Source organism: Urocitellus parryii, chromosome 13, assembly GCF_045843805.1.
Source record: "Urocitellus parryii isolate mUroPar1 chromosome 13, mUroPar1.hap1, whole genome shotgun sequence".
In the NCBI taxonomy this organism is placed as follows: domain Eukaryota; kingdom Metazoa; phylum Chordata; class Mammalia; order Rodentia; family Sciuridae; genus Urocitellus; species Urocitellus parryii.
Window position 1 is genome coordinate 38,940,622 of NC_135543.1, and position 18,019 is coordinate 38,958,640.

Here is an 18,019-nt window from a genome sequence, read left to right on the forward strand (position 1 = left end):
GCAAGGCTGCTCTGTTATATTGCTGTGGACACTAAGATGGATGGGTCTAAAGATCCCATCTAACAGCATTTATGGCCTTAAATGTCTTCGTTCCTTAATTCCTACAACCATGTTTCTTAAACTTGATGGCTATATCCAACAATTTTTAAAGGACAGAAAAAAATGCTTACAATTCCTAGTTCTCAGTTATTTTAATTATAATTTTATTTACATATGAAATTCATTACCTATCAATGTGTATACATTAAAAATTTATCTAAGTTTCTCATATTCATAGCTCTAAAACAAATTTATAAATCCAATTTATAAAATATAAGCAAAGATATAAAATCAGTGCTGTTTAAATGAACACAATTAGGGTTAGGATCAGGAAGACATTCTTGAAGGTGGCATTGAAGGAGGTTTGTAAGAGTGACTAGGGTTAAGTTGCTGGGTAAATGGAGGTTGGAGGGTAGAGGAAGGCCTAGGCAAGGGACAAAAGTGAGGAGAGGACCCAGTTACATGAGACTGCAGCAAATATACAAAGAGTTGTCCCTTTGGGCTCTAGTGTAAGGGTAGGGATGTGAGGTAGTGGACCTTTTGAAACTAAATCATGGGACTTGGAGTATTGGTTCAAGAAATGAATGGGCACCATTGATGGCATATGAGCATAATAGGATACTGTATTTTTAAAGGATATATCTGTAACAATATTTAAATACATTAGAAAAATGAAAAAAAGCAAGATAGAAAATCCAAGAGGTCGGCTTTGTGAGCGCAGGCACTTGGTTTACTAATTCCCTGGTCCTAGAACACAGTTGGTCCTCAATAATTGTGTGTTGAACTAATGTATGCTGCCTAACAATGAATGGCAGGAAGATATCTGTTGAAATGTATAGAAAACAAAGTCCAGAATAGGCACTCAGGATACAAATTAGCAACTGCTTGTGTGGATAGGGGAGTCTTCTATATCGAAGTGAACCCTTGAGAAATGTATTAGATTGTAAAGGAGAACAATATTAAATATATTGTTGGCAATTACAAATATGTAACAGCAAATCCCACTATTATGTGTAATTATAATGCATCAATAATTAAAAAAAAAAAAAGATTGTAAAGGGGAGAGAGAGGGAATAGGCCAAGGGTGGAGCCTTAGCTACTGTTGTGATTGATGTTAAGGGGAAACACAGAAATGGTAACAAGGGAAGGAAAGGTGACTCAGGAGGAGATATTGGCCCAGAAGCTAAAAGACAGAAGGGAGATATCCATGGCCCATTTGGCCTGTCTAGCTTATAAAGACTTATTTTGGATTTTGAAATTTAAACTTTTTTTTTTAAAGCAGACTTTAAAAGTTACCCTTGCATCAATAATTATTTTAAGAGGTATGTATGATTTACTGTTGAGGGCTACAAGGTCAAACCAAGCAAATAAAATAGATCCCAGAAGTATGCTAAATGTGGGGAAATTTCAGTTTCGTGTTTACATATTTTGGAATTTGACACACAGTTCTTTTAGACTTCTTGTTACTACATCATTGAGCTAAATATATAAATCTTAGTACGTTATACATAGCAGTTAAGCGACAGGATAATTATATCACAAATTTTTTTTTAACTTTGTGAATTCATTTAATGTAGTGTCTCTATTAATGGCCCACCCTAGGATATTTTAACTTATTAAGTTTTGTGTCTAGACAATTTTGGTGAAACTTATTTTGCCCAAAGCAGGTACACAGTTCAGTTGTTTAAAAAAACAAACAAACAAACAAACAAACAAAGATGTAAGCTCAGATAGGCATTGGTTTCTTACCACTTTATGGCTTTGAAAGACATTCTGAATCCTCTTGCTGGAGTGTTTACCACACCAGCAAGCAGTAGGATTTAACATTAAATTTTCATTTTGATTAACTTGACTGCAGTCGTTTCTTGGCTGCCTCTTTAGAGCCCACTGTGGAATAAAATTAAAACAGTTTTTATGATATAACAATTTAGTTGCAGAAAATGACATTTTTCTCTTTTCCCAGAATGGCTGTGTGTGCTATCCCTGAGTTTCCTGCATCTGTCCCATGGCTCTGGTTTCTCCCCCACTCCCATCCATCTTTTATAATACCACCAGATTAATTTTCTTAAGCAGAGATTGGGTCATTCCCTTTTCCTTCAATGGCTCCCCATCGTCTCCTCTCATCTAAGCCCAGCTCATTCATCAAAGAAGCAGCAGCCCAAATGCTATATTTTCCCCTGAACATCTTCCTTCACCTCCTCTGCTGAAGTCCCTGTCTCCACGGTAGACTCTGTTCCCTCTTGCATTGCATGGGTCATGCCCTGCCTCACAGGAACACATCTCACCCATGAGAATGTGGAATTCTTGAATGCAAGAGCCATGTCTCCTTAAATTTATTTTTTTGTACACCCCACCATTGTCTGTTCATAGAAGAGTCTCAACAGATGTTTGCTGGGTCAATGAAAAGGGACTATTTTAAAATAACAAACATTCCGACTGCTCCTTCTTATGCATGTGTGAGCCTCTCACCCTTCACCTTTTCCCCCAGCTTCTGATTAATTTGTAACGTAGTTATTCATTTTTGTCCTTGGGCATTGGCCGTCTCCTCCCTGTTGGGCGATAACTGGTGCTTCATTTTGTTCACGGATGTATCCCTGGTGCTCAGAACCCTACTTGTCATACTGGTTGAGTGAATAAGTAAAACTTAGAAGCTGAAGGTCAGCTTCTCCCCATTTCTTGGGTTATTGTCAGTGGTTTTCAATGTAAAGGACAGTGTGGTGTTGGAAGATCAGGGAGCAATGTAGGAAGACCTTCATGTTAGTTTCTGCTCTTTACTAGCTCTGCAGCTCTGAGCAAGTTGCTTAACTGCTCTGAAGGTAATTTCCTGTTCGAGGATCACACAACCTAAATTACATTGTTTACATGAGGATTAAATTTTAGGGGGGAAAAAAAAAGAAAAACATGCAGTGCAGTTAATAGCTGACGTTTCTTGATCTTTCCTAGTTCGCCAGACATGTTACGACACATTTTCCATTTGTCTGTCACTGTATATTTTCACAGCCATTCTGTGAAGCAGAAGAGGGCTACCCCCATCTTATAGATGAAAAGAAGAAGGGTCCTGCATAGTGGTGGGTGGCACAGCATTGATAGCACCAATAGGTCTGCTGAACTCCAAATTTCATGCTCCTAAAGCCTCTGCCAATTGCGTGTGTGCCCCTCCTGGGCTGCTGGACCTTTCCTTTGGAGCAGAGGTTCTAGATCTTGCTGCTTTGCTGCCATAACATGCTTGAGGTTTGCAGAGGGTTTCTGAAAACCAGTGGCCCCCAAGGAGGAATTTATGAAAAAACCTGGTCCCCCCCCAAGCTTGAATGACAGGGAGTCTGGTTTGGAAACTGCCCCCTGATGAGTTAGATCCTTCCCCACCTGCTAATGTACTCCTGCCTCCAGTTTGTGGCCCGTCCTCCACAATAAAGCTTTTAACTCTGTTATTTTCTACTGCAGAGATATAGCCCTCCTGCATTAAGACTGTTGTAAGGATCATTGCATTATTGGTTTGGAAACAAATGAGATGGTTTATGGTTGAGATAACCAAGTTGATCATTACTGTCCTTTCTATTGATTTGAAAAGTACTGAGTCTTCTAACTTTAGAGAGATCTGCAGATGCCACTTCAAAACACACTTATATCACTAATAACTCTTAATTGTTATAATAAAGTTAACATAAAATATAAGAAAGGCTATTTTCTGTGTAAAGGAATTAGCCTTTTCAGATATTTTCATTACACATTTAAAAGAACCAACCCAGATTTAATGGGGTGGATTATGTCTCCATCTGAAAAGCATTTTTTTTTAATGTTTCATGGAATGGATTTCTCTTTTGCAATAGTTTGCCATCAGTTCAAAGGCTAAAAAGGTATTCCAGAAAATATTAAGATGAAAAATAATTTTGTTTGTGTGCTATAATGCTTCATTATGCTTAATTGATTGGGAGGTTTGGTAGAAGGCCAGAGAGAACTGGCAAACATATAAAATTTAAAAGGAAATATAGGCATTTCACTTCAAGTACTCTTTCAACAGAGGCATAAGTTCATTTCTGATAGCTTTATTATAGTGATTAAGAGCGTAAGTTTTGAAATCAATCTGGCTTTTTTTTTTCCTGATTAAATCTGAGTTTAGACGTGTTATTTAACGTTCTGACCCTTGATTTTTCTCACCTATAAAAAAGGAGCAGTACTACTTCATAAAGTTGTTTTATTACATGAAATAATACAAACTCATCTAAATAGTGCCAGAGTATTACAGGCACTCTAACAATGTTTATTATCATTGAGATATAGTCAGTTAGATCTAATGAACTATTTGAATATCACCTTGCCAAATAGGTGAGAAAGATTTTTATGGAATCCCTATGTGTAATTTTCAACTTGGTATGGAATACTTTTTTTTTTAGCCAACTCAAATGGTAAACTTTGTCTCATCTTGGGATGAGCTGTTAACGTCTGCATTAGTGACATTTTAACTCAAGTATGGAGTTAGTAGGTGTGAATTCTAAGTTTCTTATATGAAATTGTGTTTTGCAGGAGAGTGCATAGAAGGGCTGCGGGAGCATGACTACCTTCTGATTCATTCTTGCCGGCAGTGGACCACCATCACTGCCCATAGCCTGGAGGAGGGCCATTACGTCATTGGGCCAAAGATAGAGATTCCGGTACACTATGCAGGTAAGATTCCTCTTAAAGGGCAAGAAAAGGCAAAGAGAAGAAGGGGACTTGAACAGTTGATTTTTTTTTCTTTCCTTCACAGTGGGAAAATGGGACTCTTAAGAAAAATTGAGCACTTTTATGTGATTATCTATCAATGAAAGTTCAGATGCATTTTGTTATTGATAGCTCTAATTAATGCAGCTGGATATTTATAAGACGAAAATTTTACAAACACAAAATTACTTCTCTGTAGCCTTGGAATTAAGATGAAGATGTGAGGCTACCCTCTGACCTCTAAGCACTCCTATCTCTGAGTAACTCTGTGCAGCTTGAACATTGCTTTTGTGAATGACTATGACGTAATGATTTCAGGAGGTGCCATTGCACAAGTGGCCACTGAGTCTAGTTTGAAAGTATTGGCTTGGAAGTTCAGATACCTGAGTGGGTGTGTCCTTCTTTTCAAGGAGGCTTTCAGAACACAGCCCCTGCGATGATCTCACTGCTCCAATTCCATGGGGATGATAGCTGCCTTCTCACCTCTCTTTGAACTCCATTCAGTTCAACAATGCCCTTTAACTAATTTTTATTGAGCTCATTCTATAACCAGCACTGAGCTTGAGATATGTTTAGTGTTTTGAATAAACTCAATAGTGGTAGCTTATAAATGTTTAAAAAAAAAAAAACCCTAGTATTGCTTTATATTTTGTTCTGGTGAGTATAGTATATAAAGAATCTTAATTTTTTTTTCACTGTTATTGCTTGTTTTTTAAAAAGTCAATAGCAGAACATTTTAAACAATTGAGCATAAATTGTATAGCCCTAGACTAACTTTTTTGGACTGGCCTCTACAATGCTGAAGAAGTTGTCTATTTAGAAAAGGGATCTTGGCAGAATCCCCACTGTCTAGAACAATAGTAATTTTTTTTTCAATATATAAATGTTTTTTGAATGTATGCTTTGGTACCCTTTTCAATTCATGGAAGTCTTTAATTGCTAATATGACTAAGGGATCACTAAGCCACTCAAAGATCCTTCTTATTCAAATATTATAAGAAAGTGAGAATTTCTCTGGCCTTAATTTTGGTCCTTTAGAATATCTCCTAGTCCTATGAGTAGCTTTCATGAAAACAGAAAAACATTTGGGTGCGGAAGAGATTGCACTTGGGAGAAAGGAGCCAGGACAATGGACCAGTTTTCCTAGGTGCAGAGAATGAGACAAACCCTCAAGGCTGCCCATTCTCTCTCCCTGTGGTTCCCACAGCAGGTGATTTTCCCATTATTTTTAGCAAGCTCAAATTCTGATTTCTTTGTAGAAAACCAAAAAGAAAAGTAAATGGTTATATTGCTTCGTCCACATCTATGATTTTACCTAATCTGCTGTATTCTTTTTATTAGCAGACTGCATAATTTTAGTCTTCCCCCCAAAATCATTGTGAATAGCTTTGCCAAATCGGTCTTCCCAAAGGATTGCTTTGGTTTGGTCACTTCCTCAGATCTCTGGAGACTTCCTGCTGCATTAGATTCTTGGCCTTGTTGGGTAATTCTCCCCAGAGTTCCAGGCTACTTCTCCAGCCTTTTCTACTCTGGAGAGTGAAGCTTCCTTTCTGGCTAGATTAGACCTCCCACTGTTTCCTGAATACCTCGGACACTTTTCCATTTGTACTGTGATCCCCACTAGAGTGGACTCCCTCAGCCTTGCTGCTTCTCCGAGCCTGCCATTGGGTTGGGAGTGTGCAGGGGCTCTCCACTGCCCCATGTGGTCTCCCGATGTACTCACTATGTCACATTCATTGGGCACATTTGGTCACTCTTCAGTTAACCTCTTCCTGTGTACACACGTTTTCACCAGTTGGACTATAGAGCCTTTAACAAGTTAAAGCATTTCTGAGAAACTCTTGCCTACCCCTTGAATTGGTACAGAAATGATACACTTTTTGATGGAGGTAGATGCTGGACCTAGGGATCCCAAACTTGGCTACAAGTGGAATCACCTAAGAGAATTTTAGAGGACAGGGTCCTAACTCCAGAAGTTCTGGTTTAATAGGTCTGAAGTGTGGAATTAATTAAAGGATTTTAAAAGCTCCCCATGGTTAAAAAACACAACCAAAGTTGGGAGTGGACATCCACAGTGGCAGATGATAAATAAGATATCTCCAAACACCTAAAAATATTTGCAAATGTAATAATAGTATTTGAACGTATGTTTTTGTACTCACAGCCATTCGGTTTTCACTGGAAAGACAGAGATGGTACATTCAGCAGTTTACTCTGTTTTTAAGGAAAATGATGATGAATATAACTGGGAAACTGGGCATCCTATTACAAATGATACATATTGTTTTTAATGAAATTGAGGTGCCAAGATTAAAAGGAAATATGGACACTAGGATCACACCACTTTACATGAAAGCAGATAAAACATATTAAAGAAAGAAAAAATTGACATAGGTTCAAATGGTTTATGAGGTCATTTGCCATTAAGCAAAATAGAATGGATGGTCAGTGATGCTCCTGAGCTTTCTGCCTGAATTGCTTCAGCAGGACACTTAGGTAGAAGTAGTTTTGGGGTGCAGATAGGTCAGTGATCATTTTGTTTAGGGATATGACATCTAGAGATAACACCAAGAAAGTTCCTTTAGCAAAGTTTGCAAAGACAAATTTAGTGACTTACTAGTTATTTTAAAAAATAAAAACAACTATTAGCTAACCAATAAAAAAGAGGGCATTGCATTCTGATTACAGTGTAAAATTGAGACTTATGAGTCTGGATGTGATCATTTCCAAAGTTATGTGACTCCACACACTGGGCACTACACACTGTTTTTGTTTGTTTGTTTGTTTTTCCTGAGATGACGTCTTGCTCTCTTGATCAGGCTGGTCTCAAACTCCTAGGCTCAAGGGATTCTCCTTTCTGAGCCTCCTGAGAATCTGGGACTACAGGTACGCATCACCATGTCCAGCTTGTAGTAGCATATATTTTGTTTTGAAGCATGTGCTTATTGTGAAGAAAAAGAACATAAAGTACGTTGTGGAGACCAAAAAACATCATTTGTCTCTCTCTAGCTTACTTTTATCCATGCATATTTGACTAATTTGTCAGAAATTCCATCTAGTATCGCTTCCCAGCTTTTGGCTAAGATCAAGTGTAGAAATTTCATCTGGGTTAAGATTAATCTTTCGTTCTTTGAGGGAAATTAATAAATGGCTAATAATTAAAGTAGAGCCCACCAGCTTTAAAATCAAACAGCATAGTTTGATTCCCAGTTCTCTCATTTACTGTCTGTTTTACTTGAGGCAAGTTAACAGATCTCTTTAAATTTTATTTTCCTCATCTGTAAAGTGGGGGTAATTATAGTGTCCTGCTCCTAAAGTGGTTGTAAAGTATAAAAGAGATAATGCGTGTGAAACCCTTTTCAGAGTGCTTAGTACTTTTTATGTGCTCCCTAAATGTTAATGGTGACCATCATGATGATGCTACTAACAGAATGTTTCTAAAGATTTAACTCTTTATCTTGTATCACTAATTGAATTTCCTTCATTGAAGCCGGCTGAACAATGACATCCCTCAAAATTGTTTTGGTGGTTGTTGGTTTGTTTTCTTTCTGTTGTTGTTTTGTTTTGCTTTGATGTTTAAAAACTCTCATTTTGACTTTGCAATAGTGTGCTACTTTATATCTCTTACCCAGTTATGCCCATTTTAGCATCATTTGGTCATGTTTGTTCTTTCTCTCCCTCTCCAACGCACAGGTGGATGCACACACAGTATTTTCTCATGAATCGTTTGAGAGTAGACAGCACACATCCCCTAATACTTCACTGTGCATTTCCTCAGAGCAAGGATATCCTCTTATGTAACTCTTAGCAAATTCAGGACACTTAATACTTTAATCTACAGTCCATATTCCAGTTTTGTCAGTTGTCCCAACAGTGTCCCTTCTTGCATTTTCCCCTCCAGCTCAGCATCCAGCCTGGGACCATGTATCATATTTCACTGTCACGGTCTCTTTAGCCTACTTTAATCTGGAGCCGTTCCTCAGCTGTCTTTGTGTGTTGGGATGTAGACATTTTCTGAAGAGTGCAGGCAAGTTGTTTTATAGAATAGTCCTCACTTTGGGTCTTCCTTCTCCTTGTGATGAATTTCAGGCTGTGCATTTGGGGCTGGATTACCACATATGTGATGTGTTTCTCTCGGGAATTACAGTTTAGCACCAGGGATGTCCTTGTGTCCCTTGTTGGTGATGTCAGTTTTGATCACTTAGATTAAGTTGTCGTCTGATGGCTTTGGCTGTGTAATTGGCATTACTAGGGAGTTTGAGAGAGGATACTTCAAGACCCTATAAGTATCCTTGCTCCTTCTCTAAAACTTCCAGCCCCTCCTCCCTAACCTGATTCTGCAATTCTGTTGAAGATTTCTTTCTAATTTTGTTTTTACTTGAAGGTGGCAAAACATTTACTGCATCATTCCTTCTTATTTCTTAGTCTTCTTCCATGGAAAGGAAAAGCATTTCTTTCCTTCCCATTTGTTACTTACAAATGTCATACAGATTCTGTGTTATTTGATGGGATTACAACATATTACTCTCCTAATTTATATTAGCGCCCATATTGTCCCAGATTTGTGCATTGGGGTATGAGCTAGTATTTTTATCTCCCTCTGTCTTTTTCAGGTATACCCTTGTCTTCTGGTGTGGGTAACAAGCATTCTTCTCAGTCAGTATACTGTTTGAGTCAGGGCTGCAACATCATTCTGTTCCAGGCAGTGCTTCTCACTTTGGGGTTTTATAGATAGAGTCCCATGGAGTTGGGCAGTGCACAGTCTGGGCAGCCACACACAGCAGTAGTGTTCACATACTCCTTGGAAAGTGGTGAGACTGAGCACTTTTAAAAAATCATGACTCAAGAGTGCCTTACCCATGTTTCACATCAAAGACTTTCATGAAATTCCTCATGTAAAAAGAAATAACCTCATAAAACTTTGAGAAAAACTGTGACCTGAAGTCTGTTACAACTACACTCTGAAATGGAAGTATAAAATTCTTTATTCCAAATTCTGAGATGATTAGAGGTGTGCTTTTGACAAATATTTTCCTCTTTTTAGCTAGGCACAGTGGCACACACTCTGGAATCCTAGTAATTAGAGAGACTGAGACAGGAGGAGCATAAGTTTGAGGCCAGCCTCAGCAATGTAGCAAGACCCTGTCTCAAAAATAAAATAAAAAGGGCTAGGGATGAAGCTCAGTGGTAAAATACCCCTGGGTTCAATCCCTAGAACCAAAGAACAAAAAAACTTTCCTCATTCTGGCAAAAAAAAAAAAAAAAAAGTTTTAATTTTGGAAAACAGGAAGATTTTTTGGTATAACAAGTAATCAGTTTGATAAAAGAGATAAAATGTGTTCAGCCAGCACCACATTTTTTCCTAACAGTGAAGAAACCACTGAGAGAAATTGGCTCAGTGTTGAGGAAAGAGGCTGCCTGTTTCACACAAGTTTTATTCAAAAGGCACTGCAGATGAATTTTATCTTAACTTTCTGACTTCATGTTGCTACCAGAAGGGCAAAGATTTCCTAAGAAACGTGTGGTATTAAACTCAGATTTTTTTCTGCGTTCTGCACCCTCAAAACATGTAACTTCAGAATTGCCTGGAACTTCATCAGACACTGCTGGCTCAGCCTGCATGCCCATCCTTCCCTCTCTTTTACCCTGACACATTGAACAAAAAATAAACTTTTTCCAAACCCTAGCTCAAGAGTTCTTAAAGGTGAAGTTTTCATTTTATCTTTCACGTATCTGTTCATCAAGTTCATTGTGTCTCTGCACCTCAGAGTAGTCAGTCAAGCAGACCCAGATTTTACCATGAAAGCATGTGTCTCACTTATGTGACCCTCTTCTAGGATCCACATATTTGGTGTAATATGTAGATTTGATATTTGTTTTCTTTAAATGGAATCTAAACTTCAGGTCCCTAATGACTCAACACTGTGCTGGCACATGATGAGTTTGGAATAAGGGACTCTTCTCTCACACTCTTCTTATAAAAACCAAAGAAGACCTTACCAAGACATAACTTTGGGAAGCTAAAGGTATCCAAATATGAGGCGTCTCTGCATCTGTGGTTCACCAATTTTCAAAGTAATAGAATACTGAGTAGCTTTATGAAAATTTAAATCATTCAATGGAGTGCTCGCTGTCGTCATGGATGAACAGATTGCTCCATGAACATAAGCATCTGAGATAAACTCCAGCCTCGTTTGACTTCTATTTTAAATGCTCATCCTCCTGCAAATCACGTGAATCTATAACAAGCTAAAATGATCTCAATGCTTTCCCTCCGAGCTGCAGTATGTACAAAAATAAGTGACACTTGCGTGCAAGGTTGGTAAGAAATGCTTATGCAGTCTTCGAGGTCCTTATTCAGCAAGCACCTGGATTTACATCGGCAGAGCCTGATTTTTAAAATGTGGGATGTGCAGTGTCTGTCTCATGGGCAAAATTATAGTAACGCAGTATCTAACATAACCTTGAATTGTAATTACTGAACAAAAGGAAATGTTGAAACAAGCTAATTTTATTCTCCTGGGTTGCAAGTTTAATTAGCATGAATCATCAGTTTACAAAAGTAACTGCTAATGTTGAACAACACTTTGTGTACTTTCTCTGTTACATGGGATGAAGCTTCTGTGATAAGATGGAAAATAACTGAACTTTCTTTTGAAATGTGCTAAAAACTAATTTGGTATGCTAAGGAACATTTATCCCAGCCAGTTTTGCCATGAATAAATATTAAAAGATCTAAGGAGTAACCATTTTTCATGATTGAATCTTTAGGTCACTGTTAACAATTAAAATGTATTTAGTGCTTATTATTTCCTAGGCATTTGTTAACTCAGCCTTTACCTTGATTTCTTCATATACCTTTCGCAACAAAAACATGAGGTTTATTCCATTATTATCTGTATTTCAGGGAAGTACAAACTGAGATTGAGGGATGTTAAGTATCTTGTCATATAATACGGCCAATAAGTGTGATCTCAGCTGAGGGTATGTGGCCCCATAGCCTGCTTCCCTCGCCACTATGCCTTGGAAAGTGCTAGAAGTCACCTTCTATGTGGAAGGTGTGTATGCATCCTAGAGAAGAGAGGTCTGTTAGAATCAACCAGTATAGGAGTAAACCTTTTGTTTTCTTTCCTTTCACATATAGTTCCCCACTTGTGTTCCAACTCCAGGGAAAATTTAAGTGAACAATTAAGTTTTGACATTAACATATACACATCATTTCCATAGAAGTAACATTATTCCCATTTCTGAGTAATTGCCAAGAAGAAGGAAAAGACAGGAAGAGCTCCCAGGAGAGCTTCTAGCTCGACAGAGAGAGGACCTGCTGGGCCCAGAGTTGAACAAAGGCCAGGGGAAGGGTCTTTCACATGGAGACTAAGGAAACTGGTTATCTTCAACAGGGCAGTCTCAATGAATAAAACAGGAAAATTAGATCATATAGAAATGAGTGAGAAGTCTGACAGCAAGCAAGAATCAATTGTTTTCTAAGATTTTTGTATTAAAAGGAAGCCAAGAAAGGATACAGGAATAAAAGTCTTTTAATGTACGTTCCCTCCCTCCCTCCCCCCCATCCCTCTCCCTCCCTCCCCCTCCCCCTCCCTCCCTCCCTCCCTCTCTCTCTCTCTCTCTCTCTCTCTCTCTCTCTCTCTCTCGACCACTGAGCCACATTCCCAGACCTTTTTTTGTATTTTGTTTAGAGACTCAGAGTCTCATGGAGTTGCTTGGCGCCTCGCTATTGCTGAGGCTGTCTTTGAACTTGTGATCCTCCTGCCTCAGCCTTCTGAGCCACTGGAATTACAGGTGTGTGCCACCACACACAACCCTTTTAAATATTTTATGTTTAAAGAATAATGCAACCTGAGGAATCTTTCTAGGCTAAGTGGAATGATTCTAGAGAGAAAATAATTAAGTAATATAATAGCTTGATGTCAGGGAAATTGTTTCTGCCACTTTTCCCACAAGAGGCACTTGCTGTTTCTTCAAGGTGGAGAGGTATGATCCCTTTCCATACCACTCACAAGGGCCACAGCTGGCACTCCTAACAAAAACCAGGTTAGTAAGAGAAAAGCATAGCAGGTTTATTTTATCAAAGCTTTACATGACGTGGAAGCCTTCAGAATAAAGACCCAGTGAAAAATGTCCATTTTTATACTTAAGGATGGACAGTCGTGTAGAAATGTGATTCCACAAAGAGTGTAACTCTTTCACAAAGGGTAATGGACTGAGGGGGAACCAGCAAGGCTTGGGTCTGTTCAGACTTTCCATGATATTTCTGTGTGTTGTTCCTTCCTCCCAGGTAGAGGGCAGAACCCCTTCTAGAATGAGAGTCCCATGAGGTATTATCAGACACAGTAAAGAATTTCTTTATGGCCAGCTCCTTCACAGAAAGGTGGAGCCATGGAAGGGAGGTTAGAGTAATATTTCTGGGATTTATGGCAGGCTCAGGAGAGAATGGGCTCTAGTTTTTATGACCCAGTGTGGGGGGAAAAAAAATTCTTACTTTCCATGGCCTTCCTTGGGGGAAAAATGAGAGCAGAATTAAGAGTAGGGGAAGTTCAAATAGACTTTGCTTCTGAGCCCCTTCCAATGAACTGAAGGGCAGTATAAATTATATAGATATCTACCTTTGCTTCAAGAATGAATTGAAGGTTATCAGTCTTTGGTATGACTTTGGTATAGCTAGTCTCACTTCTCTTTGCTTGTAACCCAAGGAAATTTGAATGTGAATGATAATTCAAGATGAAACGATATTAGTGAATTATTTTGGTTTTGTTAGTTATGATTTTGGCATTTATAGTTATGGTAGGACATATTCTCATCTTTTGGAGACATACTGAATTACTTAGGGGTAAAATATGATTAAAATTTATAAAATACTTTAGCGAAAACATAAGGATAAAAACAGATGGATATCTGGCAAACTGTTAAAACTAGGTAAAGGGAATGTTGCTGTTCATTACCCTGATTTTCTATATTTGAAAACTTTAGTAAAGGATAAGAAAATGACTTGGTGACATGGCAGCCAGCAGCAAAGTTAATTGCATTGTGGAACTCTTAAGTGATATTCTTACCAAAACCACTCTGCTTTCCTCCTTGAACTATATAGTCTGATTTTTCTATGGGTGAAAGTTCCCTTTTCGCTGGGTCATTTTGTTCCAGTATCAAATGTTTGTGGAAACAGTACGGTGAAAGGTGAACTTAGGAATAAGTGTTTTTGTTTTTTTCCAGAGTAGAACCATCTTAGCTGGTGGCTTCCTATGGAGATTGTGGCTGGTTTCCAGGGGTTGACCCAATTTAGTGCCCGAAGTGTTAAGGAGGGAGAGGGATTGGTGGATAGATGTAAAACTTAGGGAGAAAGGAACTACTTTTTTTTCCTTTTATTTTCTTCTTAAAATAGGAACTTTATGGGAGATATGGGGAAGAAAAAGGGAATATGAACAAATACATTGGAAAGTTCTTTCATGTCACACCAAGTGGCTTTTTTTTTTTTGATTATCCTATAAACACTGGTAAAAAAAATCACTTTAACAAAAATTTTAGAATTCCTCAGTTGGTATTTCCACATTTCAGCCTGTTTATGCTCATCATCCTTGCAAATCATATGCTGACTATACAAAAAAAACAAAAAAACAAAAACCAAGATTAAAAACAAACAAACAAAAATCCCAGAAACCTAAAAACAAAACCAAAAAACAACTCTCACCCAAATCAGAAATAGCATATGAGGTTCAAAACTCCTAGGCTGCCATTTTGTATTTCCTTTCTACTTCTGTTTAGGCACTCAATGGAAAGTTGGTACTGGAAAGGGCTAACTCCAGTTCAAGTACATTTTAACCTATGAGATAATGTGATTAACATCAGGCGGAAAGTTTGAACAAGCCGCCTGTGACCACACTGTTAATGGAGTGTTTATAGCATGGGTGGGAATACATTTGTCTCACTTCATAATTTGGTTTCCATATTGGATTTGTACCTCTAAAAATTAGTGTGACCTTTCAAAAGGTTCCCTTTTAGCTTTTTCGGAATTGCCTTGAGCTTTCTCTCTTTTCGGAAAACAGACTTACCAACGTGTTCCAAAATTGAATTTGATGCTAGTAAAACTTTTGGAAATCACTCCACTCCATTTCTTAGGGTTAGAATCACTTGCCTTTCTGACTGACTATCCAGGGAAAATTGTGTGCTGGTAAGACTCTGACCCATGTGGGTAGTTGTTTAGTGGACTCCAACAGGAAAACTGCAAAACCAAGTGTATTGTGCAAACTTCTGCCACTTGAGACAAGAGGATAGATCATTCAAATGCTTCCATGTTGGTTTTTCTTAGCTGAACATTACACAGTACTCCAGCTTGTCAGAACTGGCTGACGGAACATCGTGGGATTTGCCCCTCTCCGTGAGTCAGGCCAGTTAGTGAATGTGAGGCAAGCAAAATAAACACAGAGCTTTTATTTTCTAGATGTTAAAAATCATTGTAGGTAAATGAAATGCAGTGGGCACATAGACATTCGAAATATTCCATTTCTCCAGTCGTGCCTTTTGCATTCCCTAAGTTTTAATACTCAGTGGCAGTTATTTATTTGTGTTTTTTTTTTTTGACGGCCCTATACAACATTTAATAGTCCCAACTTTTTTCCACTTATGAAACTAGACATAAATGTGTGGGGAGACCAGTCCTCCATCCACCCCAGGCCCTTTCCTCCTTGCCCCCAAGGTAACTGTGTGTCTAATCTTGATTTTGCTCCCTTGATCCTGAAACAAGCTGCTCTTCCTTTTCAGCCAAGCCCAGCTCTCTCACCTGCTCCAGACCTGCCGTTCTCCTATAGGTCCTTTTATATGTGATTATCAGATTGTTCTTCTCAAGTGCACCTCTGTTCATTTAATGACTGGCCAAGACCTTTCAGAACTTTCCCCATGTGATATAAGCTCTTGATTAGTGCTGGGCCCTGAAGTCCAACAGATGCCTCTTGGGAATGAGCCAGTCCAGGCTGGTTGTCACTCACATAGGCTCTGCTTGTCTTGCTCTGTTTTCTCTCTTGTCATAGACACTCCCCAATTGTGAGGTCTTTCCTCAAATACCGCTTTCCTCCAGAAAATTTTCCCCATTTTCCACGCCATACAGATACTCTTCCTCCTTCCTTCTACTTCAGCACCCCTGTAACCATTTGTGTCTAGAACAAGTTGTCTAGCTCTTATTCTTCCCATTACTAAAGGCTCCTCAAGGGCAGTTGTGAGTAGGATTGATCCTATCAGCATCCTGCACAGGCTTGAACATAAGGGCTCAGTAAATAATTCTGACCCAACGGAAATTGATTCATCTTTTAAGGACTTTTTTTTTTTTTAAAGTGGGTTTCCAGAGATGTCCGAGAACCACTTAGGAAACAAGTCTGGTCTCTTACTCCCTTGAAACAGGCAGATGCAACTGTACACCTCACATTGACAGTTGGGGGTCATAGGGAATGCTTTCATGGAAGTGCAACTGGATGCCACATGGGACTGTTGAAGCAGGGGCAGTGGCTGCTATCTGGGACTGGGACCTGAAGGCTTTAGGCAGACATGGAGGACAAGGCATCTTCCGTGTTACCAGCTTGAACAAAGCTCTTTGGCTTATGGGAAACAGAGGGCATCTCTTAAATGGGTATGGGATAGGGGAGGAACATTGAGGAGGTAAGTTTGGAAGTCTAGTATGCAGCAAATGGCAAGGGATTTGAATCCAGGTAGACGACTGGGACCTGTAACCTCTGTGCCTGGGGAGGCACTCACAGAATCTGTTCTACATGTGAGTTAAATCCATTGGGAGTAGAAGAGGCAAAGGTAGCAGGAGACTGCTGGTGAGAAAACTGATTCCGAAGTTGTTGAAATCGACCTGATGGAAGAGTATGAAGAGCTGGGCTGGTGGAGGTCTGATGAGCTAAAAGTTGATGTCTAGATAAAAGGAGTGTGGAAACAGGAGAGGTAAATCTGAGAATTTTAAGAAGCTTTTGTCCAGTTTTTAAGGAAATGGATTTCTTTCTTCTCCTCTCCTCGCTTCTCCTGTCTTCTCTTTGCTTGCACATACTTTTTCCCAATGGCTTCAATTTATTTCTAGTATTTTCTTTGTTGCTACAGCACCCTTTCCCCTTATTTGTCAACAAAATGCAACCTTTCAAGTTCTTCCTAAATAATAGAATAAGAAGATAAAGATTTAGATTTCTTTTTAAAATTCTTTGTGATCTTTTGGGACACATGGGGCCTTCCAGTCAAAGTTTCTCATCATCTCAGATATTAAACTCTAGACTAGAAAAAAAAAATACTCTTCTTAACTTCTTGGGCCTGCCTGGTACTTAGAGTTAGGAGTTTTCTAGAAAAGTGTATTTGGAGTAAAGGATCAGGAGATAGAAAAAAAAAAATGGTATATACAAACCTCAGGCTCTAAAAGATAAATACCATGAAGACTTGATAGTTTTACCTGTATTTAACAATTATGTATTTCCTACATCCAGTTAGAATTTATTTGTTCTTTGTGTCAAAATCTAGGACAGTGATGAATCACATGAAATATTATGGTTATATATTTTCAATATGATGATGAATTTCTCTGTGAAGGAAAATGTGTGTAATGTAGGTCAACTGGTTAAGCTTAAAACATCTGTTAAAGAATTTCTCATGATTCACTATTATTTCTTTATTTAAGAAAAAAATAATTGTTTTCTGTTTAACGTAGACCATTATTTTCAACCAGGTTGAAGGTTTACACCCACTTCCCCACTCAAAGGACAACTGCAATGTCTAGAGACATACTTCGTGGTCACAGCTGGAGGGCAGCTGCTGTGGTCTGGTGGGTAGAAACCAAGGCTGCAGACTACTGCTGCTGCAAAGAATTGTCCAGCCCTAAATGGTGCCAAGATAGAAAAACTAGGTTACTTTCTTTATTATTATTGTAATCAGTTTTATATTCCCCAACATTATCAAAACTTAATTTTTGGGGGTGTTACTAGGGATTGGACCTAGGGGCTCTTAACCACTGATCCACATCCCCAGCCCTTTTTTATTTTTTTATTTTGAGACAGGGTCTTGTTAAGTTGCTTAAGGCCTCACTGAGTTGCTGAGGCTGGCTGTGACCTTGTAATCCTCCTGCCTTAGCCTCCTGAGCTGCTGGGATGACAGGCATGCACCACCACACCTGGCCAAATTTTAACTTTTTAATAGAAGCTGTCAGATACATTGTCTAGAAAAATCAGTGTCAAGAGTTGACTTTTAGGATATAACCAGTCATTTCCCAGACTGGAAAAAGAAAAATTCAATAGAT

At 38.7% G+C, this 18,019-nt stretch overlaps 1 protein-coding gene across 2 annotated transcripts in view; it reads left to right on the forward strand.

The window, feature by feature from the left end:
• Garem1 (GRB2 associated regulator of MAPK1 subtype 1) overlaps window positions 1-18,019 on the forward strand; it is a 192,735-nt gene that overhangs the window by 59,976 nt on the left and 114,740 nt on the right. For both annotated transcript variants that reach the window (XM_026400755.2, XM_026400757.2), the window contains exon 2: window positions 4,561-4,701. In XM_026400755.2, coding sequence (XP_026256540.2) covers window positions 4,561-4,701 — 141 coding nt within the window. The remainder of the gene's footprint in view (window positions 1-4,560; window positions 4,702-18,019) is intronic.